This window comes from Hyperolius riggenbachi, chromosome 8 (genome assembly GCF_040937935.1).
Source record: "Hyperolius riggenbachi isolate aHypRig1 chromosome 8, aHypRig1.pri, whole genome shotgun sequence".
NCBI lineage: Eukaryota > Metazoa > Chordata > Amphibia > Anura > Hyperoliidae > Hyperolius > Hyperolius riggenbachi.
Genome location: NC_090653.1, coordinates 136,552,665 through 136,575,258, shown reverse-complemented (window position 1 = coordinate 136,575,258; position 22,594 = coordinate 136,552,665). Strand labels below are relative to the sequence as shown.

At 42.1% G+C, this 22,594-nt stretch overlaps 1 protein-coding gene across 3 annotated transcripts in view; it reads right to left on the bottom strand.

Annotated features, from left to right (window-relative positions):
* The window catches only part of LOC137529138 (synaptotagmin-like protein 2), a 193,201-nt gene that overhangs the window by 88,726 nt on the left and 81,881 nt on the right, over positions 1 to 22,594 (bottom strand). The window contains exons 1-2 of one of the 3 annotated variants that reach the window (XM_068251149.1): positions 9,877 to 9,979; positions 3,697 to 4,111 (exon numbers count right to left, since the gene is read on the bottom strand). In XM_068251149.1, coding sequence (XP_068107250.1) covers positions 3,697 to 3,818 — 122 coding nt within the window. In that variant the 5' untranslated portion in view covers positions 3,819 to 4,111; positions 9,877 to 9,979. Of the gene's footprint in view, positions 1 to 3,696; positions 4,112 to 4,242; positions 4,307 to 9,876; positions 9,980 to 22,594 lie in introns of those variants that run through there. The other 2 variants (XM_068251150.1, XM_068251148.1) reach the window with 2 other exon arrangements.

The following is a 22,594-nucleotide window of genomic DNA, read 5'->3' as shown; positions in this document are numbered from 1 at the left end:
CTTGAATCGGACATGTCAGAAATAATCGAATCGATACGTATCGACGGACGCATCGAACGCGGAAACGCATGGTGTGTATCCAGCATTAGATTTAACTGCCAGATAGATAAATTTCCAACATGTTGAACTTAATCTATCTTCCGATCTATCTTCCGAGCAATTAGGCATTGTTCTACTCAGCAGGAAATAAACAGAAGACAATGCACCAGAGATAATGACCATTCTCTACAGAAAATAATCTAATTATGCATTCTAACAGAAAATCTAATGCTGGGAATACACGAGTCGACCCGGCGGCTGGATTAGCCGCCGGATCGACTCCTGCCGCGTCCCCGCGGGCGCTCGGATCGAGCGCAGAATCGATCCGGCGGGGTATCGGACCTGTTGGAAATTATCAATCGCGCCACCAGCGGCTCGATTGATAAGAACAATCCATCCATGTATGCTCAGCATAACAGAAGAATCTAACAGAAAATTGTATGGTGTAAACCCAGCATTACACACACAATTACACACAGGCAGATAAGATAATCCATTCTGCTGACCTGCTCATTCAAAGGCTATAGAAGAATTACTTTGAATTAGAGACTGTTATGCTGGGAATACACCATACTGTTTTTGGCAGATAGATGGTTCGCTAGATAATTTCCAACATGTCCGATCTTATTTTCGAAAATTTTTCTGATCGATTTTTCATAAAAGTGAATTGAAATAGATAAGAAAAGATAAGAGAAGCAAGCAGGAAATCGATCGGAAAAAACAAATTGAAAATCAATCGGACGGAAAATCGCTCCGAAAAAACGAATCGTGTATTCCCAGCGTAAGGCTCGGTCCTCACTTTTGCTGCACCATCAGGAGCGGATAGTGTAAAGTCTGCTTCCGCTGGTCCGGCTGCAGCCATAAGCCATATGGGGCAATGCATCCACCTGCCCGGGATTATTGCAGACTGCACAGAAGTGCGGTGCGCTTATAGCAACGTTGCAGAGTGACAATTTTTAACGGCTCCAATTTATAAAATAGGAGCAGTTTAGTCAATGAGCGGAGAACAGACAAAAAATGTCTGTTCTCCGCTCAAGTTGGAACATAGCCTAAGAATTTGTAAGAATAATTGCAGGATCTAATTAATACAATTACATTTCATAACAAGCAATTTTATTTTGGCCTGGTCACACTGACAAATGCATGAGCCCTTGTGTTTGTGACTAGAGGTACACTATAGATGTAGGTATGTTCCTGCACGGGTATTAGATCTCTCATTCAGAGGAATGGTACAATGCAGTGACATTGTTACACCAGCCGATGTATTGAGAACTTATCAACACTTGCATGCAGGAAAACTTATGATTTTGTCAAGTGTCAGCCATCACATGCAATACTGATTAGCCAATCTCACCACTTACATGTAGTATGAGAGCTTACCTATACAATCTGTTCAATGTATTCAAAATCTGTTGGCCCCCATACTATATGGAAGTAGTAAAATTGGCCAAACAAAATTGAATGCATGTACGTATAGACCTATGATAGATCTGCACAGACTGGATACTGCCAGACCATTGTCACTAACAGTTCAGCTGATACATGCATAAAGTGCCTGGCTTGCACTGCCACACAACACAGTATGCTTAGTGGTGAGGCCTCTAATCCAGCAACTTAAAGCAGGCCTGAAATGAGAGGGACATGGAGGCAGCCATATTTATTTCCTCTTTAACAATACAAGTTGCCTGGCATCCTGCTGATCTTTCATGCATCACACACACACCTGTAACAAGCATGCAACAAATGCAGTCAAACTTAATTCAAACATCTGATCTGCATGCTTTTTCAGGGTCTTTAGCTAAAGATATTTGAGGCACAGGATCAGCAGGGCCACCAGGCAATGTGCATTGTTTAAATGGAAACTAATATGTCAGCCTCCATATTCCTCACTTTAGTTGTCCTTTAACCCTGCCACAATCAAGGGGCACTTTGATGGGTCAGCAATTCCACTGCAGCAAGAAAATCTATAACTGTAACCATTTTCCTCTACCTTACCAAAGAAAATATGAGTAAGGTAAACAAAAGTGATAACTGAGCTTAAAGGATAACTGTAGTGAGAGGTATATGGAGGATGCCATATTTATTTAATTTTAAAGTGAACCAGAGATGAAAATAATAAAGATTTTATTCATACCTGGGGCTTCCTCCAGCCCCATATGCTCTGACTGAACCCACACCGCCATCCTCCTCTGCCCTCAGCTATGAGAACCGGCTCCCCGCTCTACCGTCAGTCGGAGCCAGTCTAAGCGTAAGGGAAGTGAGCTCTTTGCATATCTCTGCAGCACCCGCTGGAGAGATACGTAGAGGGTGCACTTCTCCTGCGTAGCTGGCTCCGATGATGTCAGTGACGGGACCCGGTTCTCGTACATGCAGGTAGCGGAGGATGGCGGCGCGGGATCAATCAGAGCGTATGGGGCTGGAGGAAGCCCCAGGTATGTATAACATCTTTTTCATTTTCCAGGCTCAGGTACATCTCTGATTCCCTTTAAGCAATACTAGTTGCCTGGCTATCCTCCTGATCCTCTGCATCTAATACTTTTAGCTATAGACCCTGAACAAGCATGCAACAGATTAGGTGTATCTGGCATTTGTCAAATCTGACCACATTAGCTGCATGCTTGTTTCTGGAGTTACTCAGACAAAAATGCAGCCAAACAGACCAGCAGGGCTGCCAGGCAACTGGGATTGTTCAAAAGGAAATCAATATGGCAGCCTCCATATCCATCATTACAGTTGTCCCTTAAATGCAGAGAGCTTTCTCTTGCTCTGTCTCCAACACAGTTTATTAGTGTGTCCCATCCCCATATCTTAAAGTGAACCCAAGGTGAGAGACCTATGAAAGCTGTCATGTTTATTTCCTTAATAAGCAATACCAGTTTCCTGGCTAACCGGCTGATCCTCTGCCTCTAATGCTGGGCATACACAGCTCAAAAATGCGCCGGTATCGAGCCAGCGGCTCTATGCCGGTGCGTCACCGCTCGTCCACGCGGAATGATTCCTGCTCGTCCCCGCGGGGGCTGCTAAACAGCGTTTCGTTTGCTCCCATTGTTCTCCCCGCCGGTATCGAGCGTAGAATCGATCCGGCGGGGTATCGGACAGGTTGAATATTATCAATCGAGCCATCAGCGGCTCGATTGATAATATAAAACGAGCCGAGTATGCCCAGCATAATACTTTCAGCCATAGACCCTGAACAAGCATGCAGCAGATCAGGTGTTTCTGACATTGTCAGATCTGACAAGATTAGCTCTGTGCTTGTTTCTGGTGTTATTCAGAAACTACTACAGCCAAATAAACCAGCAGGGCTGCCAGGCAACTGGTATGGTTTAAAAGAAAATAAATATGGCAGCCTCCATAATGCGATCACATCAGGTTCAGTTAACAGTCACTCTGTGCTTTGACATGAGGAATACAGCCATGCTAATCTAAACTCGTGTTCCTCACATCTGAGTTCATTTTGTTATTTGTGAAAAAGTGACAGGGTCACTTTAACTGTAATCCACTAATGGGCTATCAGATTCATTGCAAACTGCAAAAATGTCAGTGCGAACTCCCACAAGAGAAATGGGCACATCACATAATGGTAAAAATAACTGGTGACGTGGTTTGCGCAGCATACCAAACAGGCACATATGTTGCCTGTTCGTTACATCTTACCTGATGCGATCACTTTCTTTCTTCTGTAGGTCTGCATCTCTCTGAAGGACTTTCATGAGCTTCTCATACTCCTCTTCAGTTAAGAAGCTGAGGTCTAACGTGGTGCCCGAGCTGTTCTTCATGATGCACACAGCAGAAAGCAGCTACTTCCAGTCCTGCTGGCACACCTCAGGCATGGAGTATCCCCTAGGATAGCTCCAAGCAAAATTAACTTCGTACTAGCTGAACATATGGAAATTTGGCTGCTTCATCTTCTCAATTTAGCTGTGATCCAGAAGTAATGAAAGATAATTTCCATCCACTTTCTCTAGTTCAGTCGCAGTGTTTCCAAGTAACTTGAGCAGAATACAGTGGTCCCCATTGTCCTCCGGTAATAAGGTTTAAGGTCTGCGGCAGGCGTACTGTTTTTTTTCCCCTGTGAAGGAAACAAGTAATGTTATTAACTGTAGTTGGTTACTGCAAAGAGCAAAACAATTTTTTTTTCGATTCAGATCAACGTAACATATGGCAAGTTAATGTGTACATTGGGGGTGGATATTTGCTTACTGGTAGAAGTTCCAGAAAACGCTGCAGTATCCTGCTTCTTGTGGTGGTGCTGGCAAGCAGTCCTGAGGTAACTACATGTACTGATATCAGCCCAACCGAGAGCACGGGAAAAGCAAACAGTGACAGACCAGGACAGGGCTGAGGAGAAAATTTACTGTGCAAATATCGCTCATAGGACTTGTTAGCTGAACACAGCAGAGGTCAACTGTCACAGTCCAAGGTAGCCAGTATTTTTCTTCAGAAAACGATCATTCAGGTGAATTCAAGTATACAGATAAAGTCAGGTGGGGTCATTGCTGACAATGACAGTATATTAAACTCCCATTAGTCTTCACTAGTTAGATTCAGAGACTCCGCCGCACAGTAAACTTTTTAGTGGGAGTGTCTACCTGCTTTACAACTATTCTTTACCATCATGTTCAGCAATATTACGGGCAATCCATTAGCTCACAATAGCCTGAGGGCACAGCCTGTACATCAGCAGAGCCTTTGTGGACACAACAGCATACATCATACACAGTGTGACTTTAAAGATCATGAGAATTTTTGTGAAATAAATGGTCTTGCCCAACCACATTTCCTTAAAGCTATATCAAATAATTGCTGGAAGGAAACCAAAAGTGTCTGTTCTTTAAAGTCTAGCATATAATAGAATTATTGTAACATAAAAAAAGACATTTTAACATTCAAACACGTTTCACTACGGTGATGAAATATAACTATGCTTAATTGCAAAATACCCCTTTCCAAGCATTCTGAAATCCTAGTCCTTGGTGACACCCATTGCACGCATGGGTATAATCTAGTGCTTAACTATCTGAAGCACATACAGAAGTTGTTCTTCAAGCACACTACACTAAAGAGACCCATACACTCAGCCGATTTTTTGGCCGATCGATCGAAATCGGTCAATTGCAAATCGACTGACCAATCGATCGGTTTGCGGCCGATTTCGATCAATTTCAATCGATCTGGCAGGTTGGAAAATCTAGGTCGATCTGTTGAGATGGCTTATCATTTTGCATTGGCCCTACTGGAAATCTGATGGCAAAAAAATGCCATCAGATCGATTTTCAATAGATTTCAAACTGAAATCTGATGATCTATCTGCTGCTAATCTAACGAGTGTATGGCCACCTTAAGACAAGGTTCCCATTTGAGACAGACTCCAGCAGCCAGTGGGAGCGTACAGTGTAGTATGCTCTCAGATAGTCCATTTGTGGTCTGGTTGGAGCCGGGGCAGGTGCGTCTCCACCATAGGCTATATAAGAGACACATCTGCTCTCCAGGAAAAATCGCAGACAACACAAGTGTGTTATGCCTAAAGTGAACCTCTAGGCCTCAATTCACTAAGCTTTATCAAACACTTTATCAAATGTTAGATAATTTACCTCATGGGTAAAATCTAATTTTGAATTCACTAAGGTGTTATATATTTATCGAATGTTTTTATCGGTAAAACGTTCAATAAATCTATAACACCTTAGTGAATTCAAAATTACATTTTACCCTTGAGGTTAATTATCTAACATTTGATAAAGTGTTTGATAAAGCTTAGTGAATTGAGGCCCTAGTGTCCATCACATATTCACTGGCTCCTCTTCTCCTATAAAGTTATAATCACCTGCTGTGTAAGACGCCATTTGTTTTCTATATATACACACACACACAAGAGGACGGCAGACATGCAGCCGCAGGGATGATCATTTATTATTTGGTATTTATATAGCATCAACATCTTTCACAGCGTTGTACAGAGCATATTGTCTTGTCACTAACTGTCCCTCAGAGGGTCTCACAATCTAATCCCTACCACAGTCACGTCTATGTATGTATCATGTATTGTATGTATTGTGTGGTGTATTTATCGTAGTCTAGGGCAAATTTAGGGGGAAGTCAATTAACTTATCTGTATGTTTTTGGGATGTGGGAGGAAACTGGAGTGCCTGGAAAAAACCCACACAGACACAGGGAGAACATACAAACTGCGTGCAGATAGTGCCCTGGGGACACAGCACTGCAAGGGGAGAGTGCTAGCCACTATGTTACAGGCAAAGTTTGAAAGCAGGCAATGTATACAATGCCTGAAGTCTTTAGGCAAGGTATGAAATAGCTGTGTCGTTACATACATTTCCTAGGCATTCTATACAATGCCAGAAGGTAAACCGGCAAAGTATAGAATATGCATACAAATCCACAGCGCTTGGTACTCAAATCGGCATCTGCAGTAACCCCACAGTGCTCAAAAGCATATTTCCACAGTGACCATCACCAGAAATAAATCGAGAAAGGTCACTTCTCCATCCAAGAATCACATAAACATTTATTAGAAGCTGAATCTACATCACATATACAATGACTTACTTCCAGGATCCTTTTGACAAGGACCCTTAGTAGTTAAAAGCATATAGTGTAACCCAGTATACATTTAAGATCCAAAAAACGATCTCATATAAGTTGCCCAGTCTCCAGTTCCTACCGGTTTCGGCCTTGCGCCATCATATTGAGCCAATCCTAAATAGCCCCGTCGCGGACTCCCATGCTAATTACTGCGAACGTTTGTTTCTGTGGTACACGACTGGGGAAGGCTCATTCATTGCATCTTCAGCCACTGCGGATCCCCCATTCCATCTTCCCATGTTTGCCATGTAGCTGAAGATCTGTTTAACTTATGTGAAGAGTATATAGCATATGGTTTTCATTGGTGAAAGATCAGCAAAAACTCGGTATACAGAGGCGCCAGAGTAGAGTAAAACGCTTTAAAAACCACTTAAAAGGAGAGGGGGATGATAAGGTGGACTCACCCCCTCTTACAAAAAAAAAAAAACTCACTTAAGTCTCGATAAAACAGAATTGACAAATAATTTATTCAACTCCACACTGTGGAGTTGAATAATTTGTCAATTCTGTTTTATCGAGACTCAAGTGAGTTTTCTTTTTTTGTAAGAGGGAGGCGAGTCCACCTTAACACCCCCTCTCCTTTTAAGCGGATTTTAAAACGTTTTACTCTACTCTGGCGCCTCTGTATACCGAGTTGTTGCTGATCTTCTAGTCCACCCTGGGTGGAGGGGTGCATCCCCATCTACTATCTACAGAGAGCGACTTCTTAACCTGAGTGGGGTCAGGTCCTAATGCTCCCCACCTGCATTTAAAGTGGTTGCCTGTGAGTAACCCGCGTTTGTGAGTATATATACATAAAATTGTATTGAACTCTTCATTTTACCTGACAATATTGCACCATTGGCAAGGTTATCTCCTCCATGGGTTTTAACTACCATCTGTATGCAGATGACACCCAGATCTACCTCCACACCCCTGACATATCCACCACTACCATGGACAAGGTCTCCTCCTGCCTATCCGCCATCTCCTCCTGGATGTCTGCTAGGTTCCTGAAACTAAATCTAGACAAAACGGAATTTATGATCTTCCCACCCCGGCCATCCACGAACCTCCCAGATGTGCATGTCACTGTTAACCACACTACCATTCGCCCTACCTCTCAAGCCCGCTGTCTGGGTGTCACCCTGGACTCCGCACTCTCCTTCACTTCCCACATCCAAAACCTCACAAAGTCCTGCAACTTCCACCTTCGTAACATCTGTAAGATTCGCCCTTTCCTGACCTCTGCCACCACCAAACTCCTCATCCATGCCCTCATAATTTCCCGCCTTGACTACTGCAATGCCCTGCTGTCTGGTCTCCCTATGACCCGAACAGCCCCACTGCAGTCCATCATGAATGCGGCAGCCAGAATTATCCACTGCTCCCATCGCTCCACCACGGCAGATCCCCTCCTAGAATCCCTCCACTGGCTTCCTATCCAGTCCAGAATCAGATTCAAGATACTGTGTCTGACCTACAAATCTGTCCACAAAACCTGTCCAACCTACATTTCCGATCTTACTCAGAGGTACACACCTAGCCGCTCACTCCGCTCTTCCAATGCACTTCGCCTAACCGCCCCCCCGCATCACCCAGTCCCATGCACGCCTCCAGGACTTCTCAAGAGCTGCTCCAACACTATGGAACTCCCTACCTCCACCCATTAGGGCAGCCCCCTCCTTCAACATCTTCAAGAAAGCCCTCAAAACTCACCTTTTCACTCTGGCCTACTACCCCTCACAAGTGCTCTAAACCTACAGCTGAACTCTGGTCCTCTACCATTCGTGTCCTTACCTCTCCCTCTAGATTGTAAGCCTTTGGGCAGGGTCCTCCTCCTTTTGTGTCCTACCTGATCTGGCACCTCCATTACTGTGAACCCATGCCATGCATTTGAGTGAACCTAACTTGCCTAATCTCCATGCTTCATCCAGTGACTGACTAAGCATTACCTTGTACTAATACTGTGCTGTGTGATCTGGTTTTCTTGTATTCCTGTATTGTCATATTGCTGTATGTCACCCCTAAATATTGTCTGTAACCTAAATTAATGTTCAGCGCTGCGTAATATCTTGGCGCTTTATAAATACAATAAATAATAATAATAATAATAATATTGGGCTCTCGATTCTCCTCTTGTTTTTAAGCATCATTGGTGAAAGAGTCAATGACAGTGATCAAAAGCAAGAAGCTGCTGTTCAACATAGTATCTCTAAGGCCCGGTTCACATCTGCGTCTTTTTCCAGAGCCGGCCATCTGGATCAGGGAAAACAGTCCGTTTTAACAGCCAGTGTGCTGTAAAACGTCCATTTTCCATAGGATCCTATTGTGCTGCAAAACATTCAGTTTCCATTCCACTTTGCAAATTGGTCTGGAAAATTGGGTCCTGCTGCATTTTTTGTCCATTCAATGGAATGGACCACGGAACCGTACGGCCATATTTTTCCCTGGATGATTCAGACTTGCCCATACCGCCAGGAAGGTTAAACACTAACTGCAGTTAATAAGGGTGAGCAAACATAGGAGAAAGGGTTTGTTTTTGCAGGATTCATTGTGACTAAGTGGGCAAGAGAAAGTTTCCGTTGCTATAAGTTTTCTGAATATTCTATGCTAGGGAGACTTGTGATTTTTACACAAACTACATTACTTCTGGACAAAAGCAATTACAATAACAGTATGGGTAATAAAAAGTAGTGAAATCTGCTTTTATTGAATGTAATTAATTCTGATTTAGGGGTTGGCATTAAACATAACTTGAATGGAGAATGCTGGAGAAAATACAGCAAACCTAGCCTGGATTTATTAAAAATTGTCTGCAAGTAAGTGCCATCAAAGTATCGCTCAGCTTAGGCATCGTTCACACTATACTCGTTTCCGAAACACATATGGTTTGTGACACAGGAAAAATCAGAAGTGCATAGACTGCACTGTCTGATGTGCAGACTACATGTGCTGCGCAGCAGCGCAATGCGCTATTGCACTGCTGCACGCATTTTTCGGCTAAGCCCAGCACTGACCGATTCACTATAGTGAATGGTATCAGCAGCACAACGCACGGCAGCGTGCAATCGTGATCACTACATTTCGATCACACAGCCCTTCTGCGTTTGACAATGTAAACGAGGACCTTCTGTGCTTATACTTAAGTGAGCATAAAGTGAACCTCCAGACTAAAAATCTACTCAGCAGCACTGAAATGACTCGGTGTTTCATATAGGTAGAAAAAATCAAGTTTTGTAAAAAAAATAATACCTTTTAATGGCTAACTGATAAGTGAGGAGTTAAATTATGCAAGCTTTCTGGGATCTAGTCCCCTTCTTCAGGCATATTTCCAGATGTTAGCTGAAGTAAAACACTGATGCAGGTAAATAGTAAACACGAAGATGTCGGTTGTGCTGGTTACTTTATCCGTTAAGTGACAGGTGATGAGCAGGCTGGAGCCAGTGAGTTAGTGCAACCATTTTGAAATCCAGCAGGTAACAGTTTAACAGTTTCACAGCATCAAAACTTTGTTTTTCTTATCCAAGCCTCATTTTTAGCTGCACAAAAAAACTGCCCAGGCATTTTTCCCCTGGTGCTGTGCAAAGCATGATGGGATTTCTTATGTTGTTCTCGTTCAGCTGTTTTGCTGCAAAACATTTTTTTAAATATTGAATTTGAGATTTAAAGCCTAGCGCGCGCAGCTGGGAGGGGTGATCAGGACACAGGACAGTTGGAACTGTGTCTCCTGCTCCCTGTTGCCTCCTTTCAACCAAAAAGATGGCTGCTCCATGAAAAAGATGGCTTACTCCCATGAAATCAAAAACAATTGCCTGTTCCTTTAAAATCGGGTGGGTAAGAGATTATATTACCTATCTATTTTAATTAACATAACTAATGTAACTTAAAGAGACACTGAAGCGAAAAAAAAATATAATATTTTGATTTGTATGTGTAGTACAGCTAAGAAATAAAACATTAAGATCAGATACATCAGTCTAATTGTTTCCAGTACAGGAAGAGTTGAGAAACTCCAGTTGTTATCTCTATGCAAAAAAGCTATTAAGCTCTCCGACTAAAGGGGCCCATACACTCAGCCGATTTTCTGGCCGACCGATCGATCCAAATCGTTCGATCGATTGATCAATTGCAAATCGGTTGGCCAATCGACCGATCGATGGCCGATTTCGATTGATTTCGATGGTTTTCCATCGAACTGGCAGGGTGGAAAATCTAGGTCGATCTGATGAGCTTGCTTATCATTTTGCATTGGCCTTAATGGAAATCTGATGGCAAAAAAATGCCATCAGATCGAATTTCAATAGATTTCAAACTGAAATCTATTGGAATTCTATCCTGGTAAAAAATGTTCTAAAAACGCATCAGATAGATCATCAGATGCATTTCTTATCTATCTGCTGCCAATCTGACGAGTGTATGGGCACCTTAAGTTAGTCATGGAGAGGGCTGTTATCTGACTTTTATTATCTCAACTGTAATTGAACTGTTTACTTTTCCTCTGCCAGAGGAGAGTTCATTACTTCACAGACTGCTCTGAAAGACTCATTTTGAATGCTGAGTGTTGTGTAATCTGCACATATTATAGAATAATGCAATGTTAGAAAAAACACTATATACCTGAAAATAAAAGTATGAGAATATTTTCTTTGCTGCTAATCTTCTAGTAATTATTCATAGTACCTAACCAATTTATTATATCATATATTTTTTTTCGCTTCAGTGTCTCTTTAATGACAGTATGTTTGTTTAGGCTGAAGTTCCCCTTTAACTTGAATTAGGCACTGACTAAAATGCAACGTGCCTGCATTGTTTCCCCCTTATTTAGGATCCAGGCATGTCAAACCCAATATGTGTAAATATAAACTGTTATTGCCCCCTTGCAATTCCAAAATTTCCCTAGCCAACATTTTTGCTTTACAATGAGCATAAACTCTTTTGGGCAGAGTTGGGTCTTACAAGATTTGTAAGGTTAATGAAGGAGTATCAAGGCTCATATACACACTAGATCTGTGCTGGCCTTATGATTATTGCTCAATTGCTAGGGTAACCGGTACTGTACAGACATGCTAGTCAACTGCAGCCAAGCAGCATTTACTGTCAATGGAGAAGGAATGATAGGGCAGCGCAGTAACGAGCAGCTTCAGGTGACTGGATGAAAAGAATGGGCTCCCTCGCCACTTGGCGTTTACCGATCGGGCAGAATAGATCGCAAAACAACATTGGGGTGCAGCTGTAAACGCAGTCGATTCTTGGCTGAGATGGTTCCAAACAACCATCCTGCCCAAATATCATCTAGTGTCTATGAGGATTTACAGCTGTAATGCAAATATCAGGTAGTTAAATTAATCAAGCAGTCACATAATTATCAGTCTTCTAAATCTTATTAGCCCCATGCACACTTATGGTTTTGAAGATTATAATTTTGCCTCCTGTGAGGCGAGGTTCACAGTGCAAGGAGAAAAACCAGTCCCAAAAGTTTCACACTGCTGAAGAGTTTGACACCAGGGAGCAGGGCTGTGGAGTCGGTCCAAAAATCCACCGACTCCGACTCCTCAGTTTAGGATTCCACCGACTCCTCGACTCCGACTCCTCTAATTTGCATATTACAATTTTGTTGATTAAAAGTATGTAACATGAAATTCGTCTCTTAACTGCCAACGCTTAGGGATTTTACAAGACAACTGAAGTGAGAAGGATATGTAGACTACTATATTTATTCCCTTTAGACTAAAACTAGTCCTTGGTAAGAGTACTTGTAAAAGGTACAAACCGGAACAAAGAACATCTATCAGGCCCTAGGCAATGTAAGTGTGGGTGCATGTAAGAATGATGTGCAGGTACTCTGCATGGGAATGAGGAGATTCTTCCTCTATTACACATTCTTCATGCACAATCTGAACAAGGTTTATGGGTGATAGACAACACCTCTGTGTTCAATGTGCATAGCATTCTCAGTGGATTCCCTGCAGCTCTGTGGGGAGTGCATATGTAGAGTATAGTACTACTGTGTAACAAAGTGTCCTCCTCCACCACCTGGATCTTCTGCTATGAGTCCAGGTACTTGAGCCAGTCGGGCGTAGTGCGCATGCACACACTCCGCCGCCAGGAGCATACTACACCTGTGCAGCACTATTGCGCAGGTGCAGAATGTTCCTGGCTGTGGGAGCGGCATGCGGCCGGACAGCGCTGACTGGCTGAATTACCAGGACTCATAGCAGAAGATCCGGGTGGTGGAGGACAGCGAGGGACTGATTAGCCTGAAGGGGGCTAGAGGAAGCCCCAGGTATGTATAAAACTTTACTTTTCATCCGCCTCAGGTACCCTTTAATTTGTAGTCACCAAACCAAATTTTAACAACATATCAAATTATTTGATTTCATCAGCAAAGGGAGTGCATACATTTGCATAAATCAGCATCAATGCAGAATTATTTCCATCTCATTGACCATCTCTATTAGTGACACAGCTACACATCAGGCTTTATTCTTACAGCATAGATGTTATTTAGTATATATAAGAGATTCCTGTGTACACATCATATATACAGTCACAATCAGATCTGTATATCTGACCTTAAAAATACGGGGACTGCTTTATTGAAGCAGCACAAGAAACTAATTTTGATTGGTTTATTTCATTTTTGTGGACTAAGCACAGCTATTACTGTATATATACTGTATATATACATTATTTTTAATGACTATTATCTGAGAAATAGAACATTTTATCATATTTTCTATTTTAAAGTTACAAATTCATTAGGAGTCGGAGTCGGTGCATTTTTTCCCGACTCCGACTCCAGGCACCCAAAATTGCCCGACTCCACGACTCCGACTCCACAGCCCTGCCAGGGAGTCAACCAGTCCACACCCGGTGTAAAGGATACACAGCAATAGGAAAGAATGACTGGGTCTCCACCTGGATTTATGCAATAGTAGCAATTTAATTATACTATAGTGACAGAAAAAAAACGTTTTGGCCAACAGGCACTCGAGAAAGGCCTGTTGGCCTAAACGTTATGTTTTCTAACACTATGGTATAATTAAATTGCTACAACTGCATAAAATCCATGTGGAGACCTAGTCATTCTTTCCTATTGCTAGGTTCACAGAGGTCAATTGCATAACACATGTTAAAATGTATGTGAACTGCAATGGAGACTGGACATAGACTTTAATGCAAAGCCTGCAAGTGATAAGTTACAACACAGTAATGTGAATAGGCCCATAGAATTAGAGAAGGAGGACAAACAACAGGAGGCCACTATGGTGTAGTATGTTAAGTAGAACGTGGGTAGGTATGTCAATGCGTGAGAAAATACAAGGGTGGGTTACCTCCAAGGTAACCACTGTATAGGCAGGTGGGGAATTTATCCTATCCCCACTCAGGAGTTAAGAAGTCGCTCTCCGTAGATAGAAAATAGGGCAAGAGATCCCTTCCACCAAGGTGGATAACAGAATTTGTTGGATAGCAGAGGTGCCAATAGTGTAAAATCAATTAAATTAAAAACAAAAATGTGGGGTTAGTGGAGGACTTCTCACATATGACTCGACAGATATCCATCAAACAATAATCGTTTTATTACTCAAAAAAATAGGAGGTGTGCAACACGCTTTACGGGTCCACAGCCCGCTTCATCAGACAATGCATATTGGGAGCAAGCTTATTCTGTCTGGAATAAGACACAGCGCCTCTGTTGGGGCCCATAGAATTATATGGATAGTGAGTTGACATGCACACATATTCTGCAACCCAACTGACCACTGTAAAAAAAGGGCCTGAAGCAAAAAATTGTCTTCTGGTGAGAATTCATGCCCATGTCTAGTAGGGATACTTAGGAACAAAGAGTGAACTGAACTGCTCAGTAAAGAGTAGTAGCAAAACTGCCAGTGCTACATAAATGTATGAAAGTACAATATAAATACAACGGTCACCTGATGTCAACTGAAGAACAGGAAATAAATGACTGGATTAAATGCTTCATTTAATTTGCTGGGAAAGCACTAAAGCTATGTGACCCTGCACAACATTACCCACAGGCCAGCTTCATGCAAACACTTTCCCTGCTGCAAGATTTATTTTTGTTTAGGAAAAGCAGCAGCATTTCTGGTAATGAAAGGAAAATACAAAGTATATGAGCTATGCTTACTATATTATATCAGCCACATTCCAAAACTATGTGCTGTGTACAGAACTCAGAGAAGCAAACTTCATTTGATATTTCTCCATCTTGCAAATAAAAAGTCTGCTAGGTTTCTGACCTTTTGGTACTACAAGCACAACGATCTGTGACATCCCTCACACACACACACACACAGACATACACACAGTCTGAGGGGAAGGGAAATAAAGAGAGGGAAAGCGCCAGACAAGGATTACACCACAAAGAAAAAGAAGCTACAGAACTAGAGGAAAGCTGAAAAACATCACAGGGCATTGCAAAAGCTGGTATATACTGAGCTGTGTGCTGTACACTACCTGAAAAAAAATCATTAATACATAAAGTCCAATGTTGCCACATCTACTATAGGGCACCTCAGGGCTTTGGATGGCCAGGGGCCAAAAACAGCACTGGTGGCCATACCAGTATGAATGAAATCAAATTTTTAAGTTTTTACCATTTCATGGCCTCTTCTCAATGACACATTCATTGAAGTATGCCAGAGTTATGCCAGAGAGCTATTGTCCCTTTTTATCTCTTTTCTGCTCTCAGGCCTTGTTCACATTGCGTTCCGTTTGAAGGGCCGTTAGTGTTGGGTGGGTTTTGACGCATCTTTTTTTTTCGATTCCAGGCGCTTGGATAGGCGATTCATTTTTGTGCCAAGCGGCTTTCTAAGTGTTTTTCCCGAGTGTTTTTTTTAAATCACTCCCTGACGCAAGTCAGAAAGTGAACTCTTTGACCCGGAAAAGAATACAGTGGTTTGCAAAAGTATTCGGCCCCCTTGCCGGTTTCCACATTTTGTCATATTACTGTCACAAACATGAATCAATTTTATTGAAATTCCACATGAAAGACCAATACAAAGTGGTGTACAGGTGAGAAGTGGAACGAAAATCATACAGGATTCAAAACATTAAAAAAAAAACTGCAAACTGTGGTGTGCGTAATTATTCGCCCCCTGAGTCAATACTTTGTAGAACCACCTTTTGCTGCAATTACAGCTGCCAGTCTTTTAGGGTATGTCTCTACCAGCTTTGCACATCTAGAGACTAAAATCCTTGCCAATTCTTCTTTGCAAAACAGCTCCAGCTCAGTCAGATTAGATGGACAGCATTTGTGAACAGCAGTTTTCAGATCTTGCCACAGATTCTTGATTGGATTTAGATCTGGACTTTGACTGGGCCATTCTAACACATGGATATGTTTTGTTTTCAACCACTCCATTGTTGCCCTGGCTTTATGTTTAGGGTCGTTGTCCTGCTGGAAGGTGAACCTCCACCCCAGTCTCAAGTCTTTTGCAGACTCCAAGAGGTTTTCTTCCAAGATTGCCCTGTATTTGGCTCCATCCATCTTCCCATCAACTCTGACCAGCTTCCCTGTCCCTGCTGAAGAGAAGCACCCCCAGAGCATGATGCTGCCACCACCATATTTGACAGTGGGGATGGTGTGTTTAGAGTGATGTGCAGTGTTAGTTTTCTGCCACACATTGCATTTTGGCCAAAAAGTTCCATTTTGGTCTCATCTGACCAGAGCACCTTCTTCCACATGTTTGCTGTGTCCCCCACATGGCTTGTGGCAAACTGCAAATGGGACTTCTTATGCTTTTCTGTTAACAATGGCTTTCTCCTCGCCACCATCTCTTCCATAAAGGCCAACTTTGTGCAGTGCACGACTAATAGTTGTCCTATGGACAGATTCCCCAACCTGAGCTGTAGATCTCTGCAGCTCGTCCATAGTCACCATGGGCCTCTTGACTGCATTTCTGATCAGTGCTCTCCTTGTTCGTCCTGTGAGTTTAGGTGGACGGCCTTGTCTAGGTAGGTTTACAGTTGTGCCATACTCCTTTTATTTCTGAATGAACGCTTGAACAGTGCTCTGTGGGATGCTCAAGGCTTTGGAAATCGTTTTGTAGCCTAAGCCTGCTTTAAATTTCTCAATAACTTTATCCCTGACCTGTCTGGTGTGTTCTTTGGACTTCATGGTGTTGTTGTTCCCAATATTCTTTTAGACAACATCTGAGGCCGTCACAGAGCAGCTGTATATGTACTGACATTACATTACACACAGGTGCACTCTATTTAGTCATTAGCACTCATCAGGCAATGTCTATGGGCAACTGGCTGCACTCAGACCAAAGGGGGCTGAATAATTACGCACACACCACTTTGCAGTTATTTTTTTTAAATTTTGGAATCATGTAGAATTTTCGTTCCACTTCTCACGTGTACATCACATAGTATTGGCCTTTCACGTGGAATTCCAATAAAATTGATTCATGTTTGTGGCAGTAATATGACAAAGTGTGGAAAACTTCAAGGGGGCCGAATACTTTTGCAAACCACTGTAAATACAATGTATTTATTCTTACAAATGCGAACGCAATCGCTGCACAAAGTGATTTTTTGAGCGTTTTGCATTTTTCCTATACCTTCCACTGAGGCGGAATCACCTCAAAAATGGCCCATGCAGCGCTTCTCGGAGCGGATCGGAAACAAACCGATCAGATGTGAACTCTGTCATAGAGAATCATTGCACAAGCGTTTTTAGGGCGTTTTTGAAAATCGCCCGCGTTTCAAAAAAGGGCAAAAACGCCTTTAGTGTGAACGACCCCTAAGAAGCCATTTTCTGCCAGGAATGTGTTACATACAAATTTTATGGCTGGAATTCCTAATCAGTGAGTGTTACACTATAGTCTGACCCGGTCCCGACCCGGACAGAAACTGTCACTTGCATACCTGATTTTTTACTCTTTCAGGCAGATAAAGTAAAAAAGGAACACAGCCTAGTTGTGTGCTAGGCACTGTACATACACATGTCTATCTCATCATGTCACCTCGTGTGTCCTTTAAGGCTCCCACTAAACAAGAAACGACTACATGGAAGTTTAGTATTTCTCTTTAACAACCTACATTTTAGTACCATTTCAGTTGCTAAGTGCTGAAAAATTATTCTTTACAGTAGATGAAAAATTATCTCCTGGGAAAAAAAATGATTGGATAAAGGCCTTTAAAGGGGCACTACAGCGAAAAATTAAAAAAATAAAATATGTGCAAACATAGACAAATTAAAAGTACATTTTTTCCAGAGTAAAATGAGCCATAAATTACTTTTCTCCTATGTTGCTGTCACTTACAGTAGGTAGTAGAAATCTGACAGAAGTGAAAGGTTTAGGGCTAGACCATCTCTTTATAGGGGATACTCAGGGATTTAATTCTCTTCATAAGCACTTAGTGAATGGCAGTTGCTCTGTACAACTGCCAAAAAACTTAGCGAGCAGGGAAGCTGGTCAGCATCATTGTTTAAATCAGTTTTAGGGAATATCTTTATAAAGAATAAAAGCCTTACTGAGAATCCCCTATGAAGAGATGGACTAGTCCAAAACCTGTCGCTTCTGTCAGATTTCTATTACCTACTGTAAGTGACAGCCACATAGGAGAAAAGTAATTTATGGCTCATTTTACTCAGGAAAAAAAACATACTTTTTATTTGTCTATATTTGCACATATTTTCAATTTTTCGCTGTAGTACCCCTTTAAGTGAAGGATTGATGAAGGTAATCAATTATCTGAGGAATTCAGCACTTTTCAAAAGCTACCTCCACACTCAATTTTTGTTGGTCAGTTGTCAGCTGGAACGATCATCATGTAAATATAGCATGAGTTCAGGTGTCCTCCAATGCCGCTGATGATGCTTTAGTGACGCATCAGGTAGAATGACCTATTATTCTTCTACTGTAGTCCCCACAGGTGGCACCGCTTATTTGTCCTCTCCAAAAATCAGAACACACTGCTTGACAGAGTTGAACAGCATATCTATACACTACGAGTTTCTAGACTGTCCCCAGAAATAATCACAAACTTGGCCTCTGTGTACAGAGAGATAACTGGATAGAAGTGGAAAGTGGACGCACATGTCACCAGTGCCACTCATATTGATGCAAAAGAGCATGTGCTGCATCCATGAAGAAGACATATCTATAGGTAGCTTTATAAATGTACAGCTCAGTTTCTGTCAGGATTCCTGTTACAATTGTAAACTGTGGAATATACAGTAGTAAATAAAATAGAATTATTTGTATGCTGCAATATAATTCACTCCACACAAACACCCAAAAACAGATTATGGTACACCCTGTCAACTCTCTATAGGAAAAAGTACAATCCAGCTATGAATTTATAAAGCATAAAAAAATAAAACCCCACAAAAAGAAACAACATGAAACAATTTTGATTAAAAATAAATAAATAATAATGTTTATGTTTATTGAGTGTAAGTATCCAGATCCGCTCATATTAGCCTTTAGTAATTCCTAAAATATTATTAACATCGGGTGAGGGCCTATAGAGAAAACATATCAGGCTATACCACATTGCACATACTACCTTGAGAAGAATTGTACTGCTTCTTCTGACTGTACTGACAGTGCAGTGAAAAAGTGATGTCAGTAAGTTAGAAAGCTACAGTGCCTCAAACTGCTGGATCACATGACTGGCATGACAGAATGACAAATATTTGGGCATGTGGGACAATTCATATGTACGTGTTTACTTTATGCTTTTGGATACCTATAATTATATTTCAAATGCTTCAAAACGGTAAGTGGGGGGAGAGCATTTACTAATATATAAACTGAGGTTAAATCTGATCTATACTGCTTACTGTAAGGCAGGGGTAGGGAACCTATGGCTCGGGAGTCAGATGTGGCTCTTTTGATGGCTGCATCTGGCTCACAGACAAATCAGTAGGGTTTGCTTCACTAAGCTACACTGCTCAAGCAGGGCAGCTTAGTGTGGCAGCGCAAGTAACATTTTCAAAGTAGGCATGCTACAGCTGTAGCATGCACTGCTAACTTACTTGAGCTCCCCCCAAAACTAACAGCTGCCCCAACTGTCCCACCCTGGATCCTGTCAGGTCCAGTGACTTTGTAGGACTGACTTTGTAGGACGAGATCTCTGCACTTTGATTGGCCCAATAGGCTGCCAGTCACTTGACGGGCAGCCTATTGGGCCATAATGCGGGGATCTCGTCCTACAAAGTGAATCAACCCCCAAGTCAGCTGGCTAATTGTACAAGCTGTTAATCTGTATTTCTCCTGTCTGTCTCTCGGGGAAATTGCTGATGTTGCTGAAACCCAAGAGAAGCTGAAGACGTGTCTGATACTTCCACTGCCCGGAAGATCAACTGTATACATATCACCATGGCAACAGGGACCTGAGCCCTCTGCTGCGCATGCGCACTGTGCCAGTTTGAAACATTGTATGACTCTCACAGAATTACATTTTAAAATATGTGGCGTGTATGGCTCTCTCAGCCAAAAAGGTTCCTGACCCTGCTGTAAGGCAATTTACTATAAATGGCATATGTCCTAAAGCTTGGGAAACACTGCTGTTACTGCAGAACATAATGTTACCAAATAGGTTCACTCGCTCAGATTTTTCATTTTTAGTAAAAGTGAATAGGAGAATATGTCATTAATCACTCAATTTGCACATTTGATGCAGTTGTTCCGGAGAAAGTCCCTTTGAGAAAGTAATTCACATGACCCAGAATGTAATGAGAACTTGCAGGTGCAAGGAGAGTGGGGGTTCCCTAGCTCGGGAGGGAGTCTCACTCCTGAGCTGAAGGTACCACACCCATCCCCTTCCTATTCTACTAAAGGTGCCCACTAATGATTTTGACTGTACAATTTTACCAAATCTATGTAGTAGAGGGGTAAGCTGAATGAATACAATCATTTTAAATGGATTATTTGTATACTTAAACTACTCATACACGTTGAATAGATACTTTAGTTACATGTGTAAATTGTGTTACATAGACGTGGTAACATCCGCCAGGTGGATCAATTCACTCCTCTTCATGCACCAGTGGCGTAGCTAGAGATTATGGGGTAAAACTTTCATGGGGCCCTCAGATGATGGCACTCTTGAGCAATGTCACCTGCCCCTACCCTAAGGATATGAGGTAATTGGGCAATTTACATTCTCATGCAGTCAGCACTGCACATAGTTCATGGGCTCTGAGACAAAGTAAGAGGGTGGAGAATCACAAGAAAGTTAATGGTTAATGGTAAATACATCAAGTGCCACCTGGGCCCCCTCTGCTCTAGGGCTATTGCTACGCCCTTGTCATGCACGACTGCTGCACTATGCTGCACCTGCGCAAGTACAGCCGCGCCAGCGCAGTAGCACAGAGCCGTGAAGAGAAGTGCAGTTGCAATCAGCAATACGACAAGCTCATCAGATATCAGGGTGGGTCCACGTGCAGCAACTATTGGGGCCACAAGGACGTGAGAAGCCTCTGCACGAGCCAGGGGATTCCCTCTTATTAGGTAAATATCTCTCTTTTTCCCTAATCTGCCTTGGGTACATTCTGTCATTGAGATTGTCTACCAACAAAGAAGAAATTAGCAATATGGGACCTACATGCCAAATCAGTAACATTTCCTTGTATGGTGTCCTGTGTACTTTTCCACTGCTAGGATTATGCTCAGTTGTCATTCTGGCAAGGTCTTAGCAATGTGTCACATAGTGGGACCACGTTACATGGAAGATTTGTAATATGTACAGGAAAAGTAAAATAAACACATTACACAGTTTCCTGAATATCATCAGCATTAACTCACCTTAGCCAGATATAATAATAACTGCTCTGTTAGGAGTCTTAAGCTGACACAAGTTTGAGGAGCTGGTGAAACCATGCACAATAGGCCTTGTGTATAGGTGCCTGGAGGAAGAACTGTTCTGGCTGGTCACAGTAAGCAAATATATCCCGGTGCTCAATACTAAAGTATGGAATAGATTTCCTTAGTTGAGACAGAATTTGTTATACAATATGAATAACACTTACAATTGAGGTCCAGATTAAATGGTGACATTTTAGTTCTAGATTGGGCATTAAGGTTCTTTGACACAGAAGGCTTAATTGCACTTGGCATGTGGTCCAGCCTCTAACCTGCCAGTCACCATGCACCTTCCAGATCCAATTAAATGCAACCGAATGGCAGGATTAACAATCACACCTGTGTTGGTGCTTGACTTATGAGCCCATATGCTATTCACTTTTTCACCTAAGTTTTCTCCTAGAACAGGGGTAGGGAACCTTTTTGGCTGAGAGAGCCATATTTTAAAATGAAATTCCATGAGAGCCGTACAATATGTCACCTGTAAATGCACATAAGAGACAGCTTTTCACCAGTAAAAGCACAAAATGACAGACAGCCTTTCACCAGTAAATGCACATAAGAGACAGCTTTTCACCAGGTAATGCACATAATGACAGACAGCGGTTCCCCAGTAAATGCACATAAGAGACAGCTGTTCACCAGTAAATGCACATAATGACAGACAGCGGTTCCCCAGTAAATGCACATAAACAGCTGTTCACCAGTAAATGCACATAAGGGCCTGTACACACTGAAAAACGCAAGCAAAATCGCAAGTGCATGCGTTTTTAAAATCACAAGCGCATGTAGTTTTAAAAACCCTTTATATGCGTTTTTAAAAAACGCATGCGCTTTTGCCTGCGTTTACATTTCAACAGGAATCAGGAAATGCAGAGTCTTCTGGGATACTGACTTCTGAAAAACGCAGGCAAAAACGCAAGCGCAGCGCTTAAAAAAGCGCAGCAGGCACTGCGATTGCGTTTTTCTAAAAATGCATCGCACCAGTGTGTACAAGTCATCACGATTTTCATTATTTTTCAAAAGACCTTGCGATTTTAAAAACGCATGCGTTTTTAAAAACGCAGCACAAGCGCAGCAGTGTGTGCAGGCCCTAATGACAGACAGCGGTTCCCCAGTAAATGCAC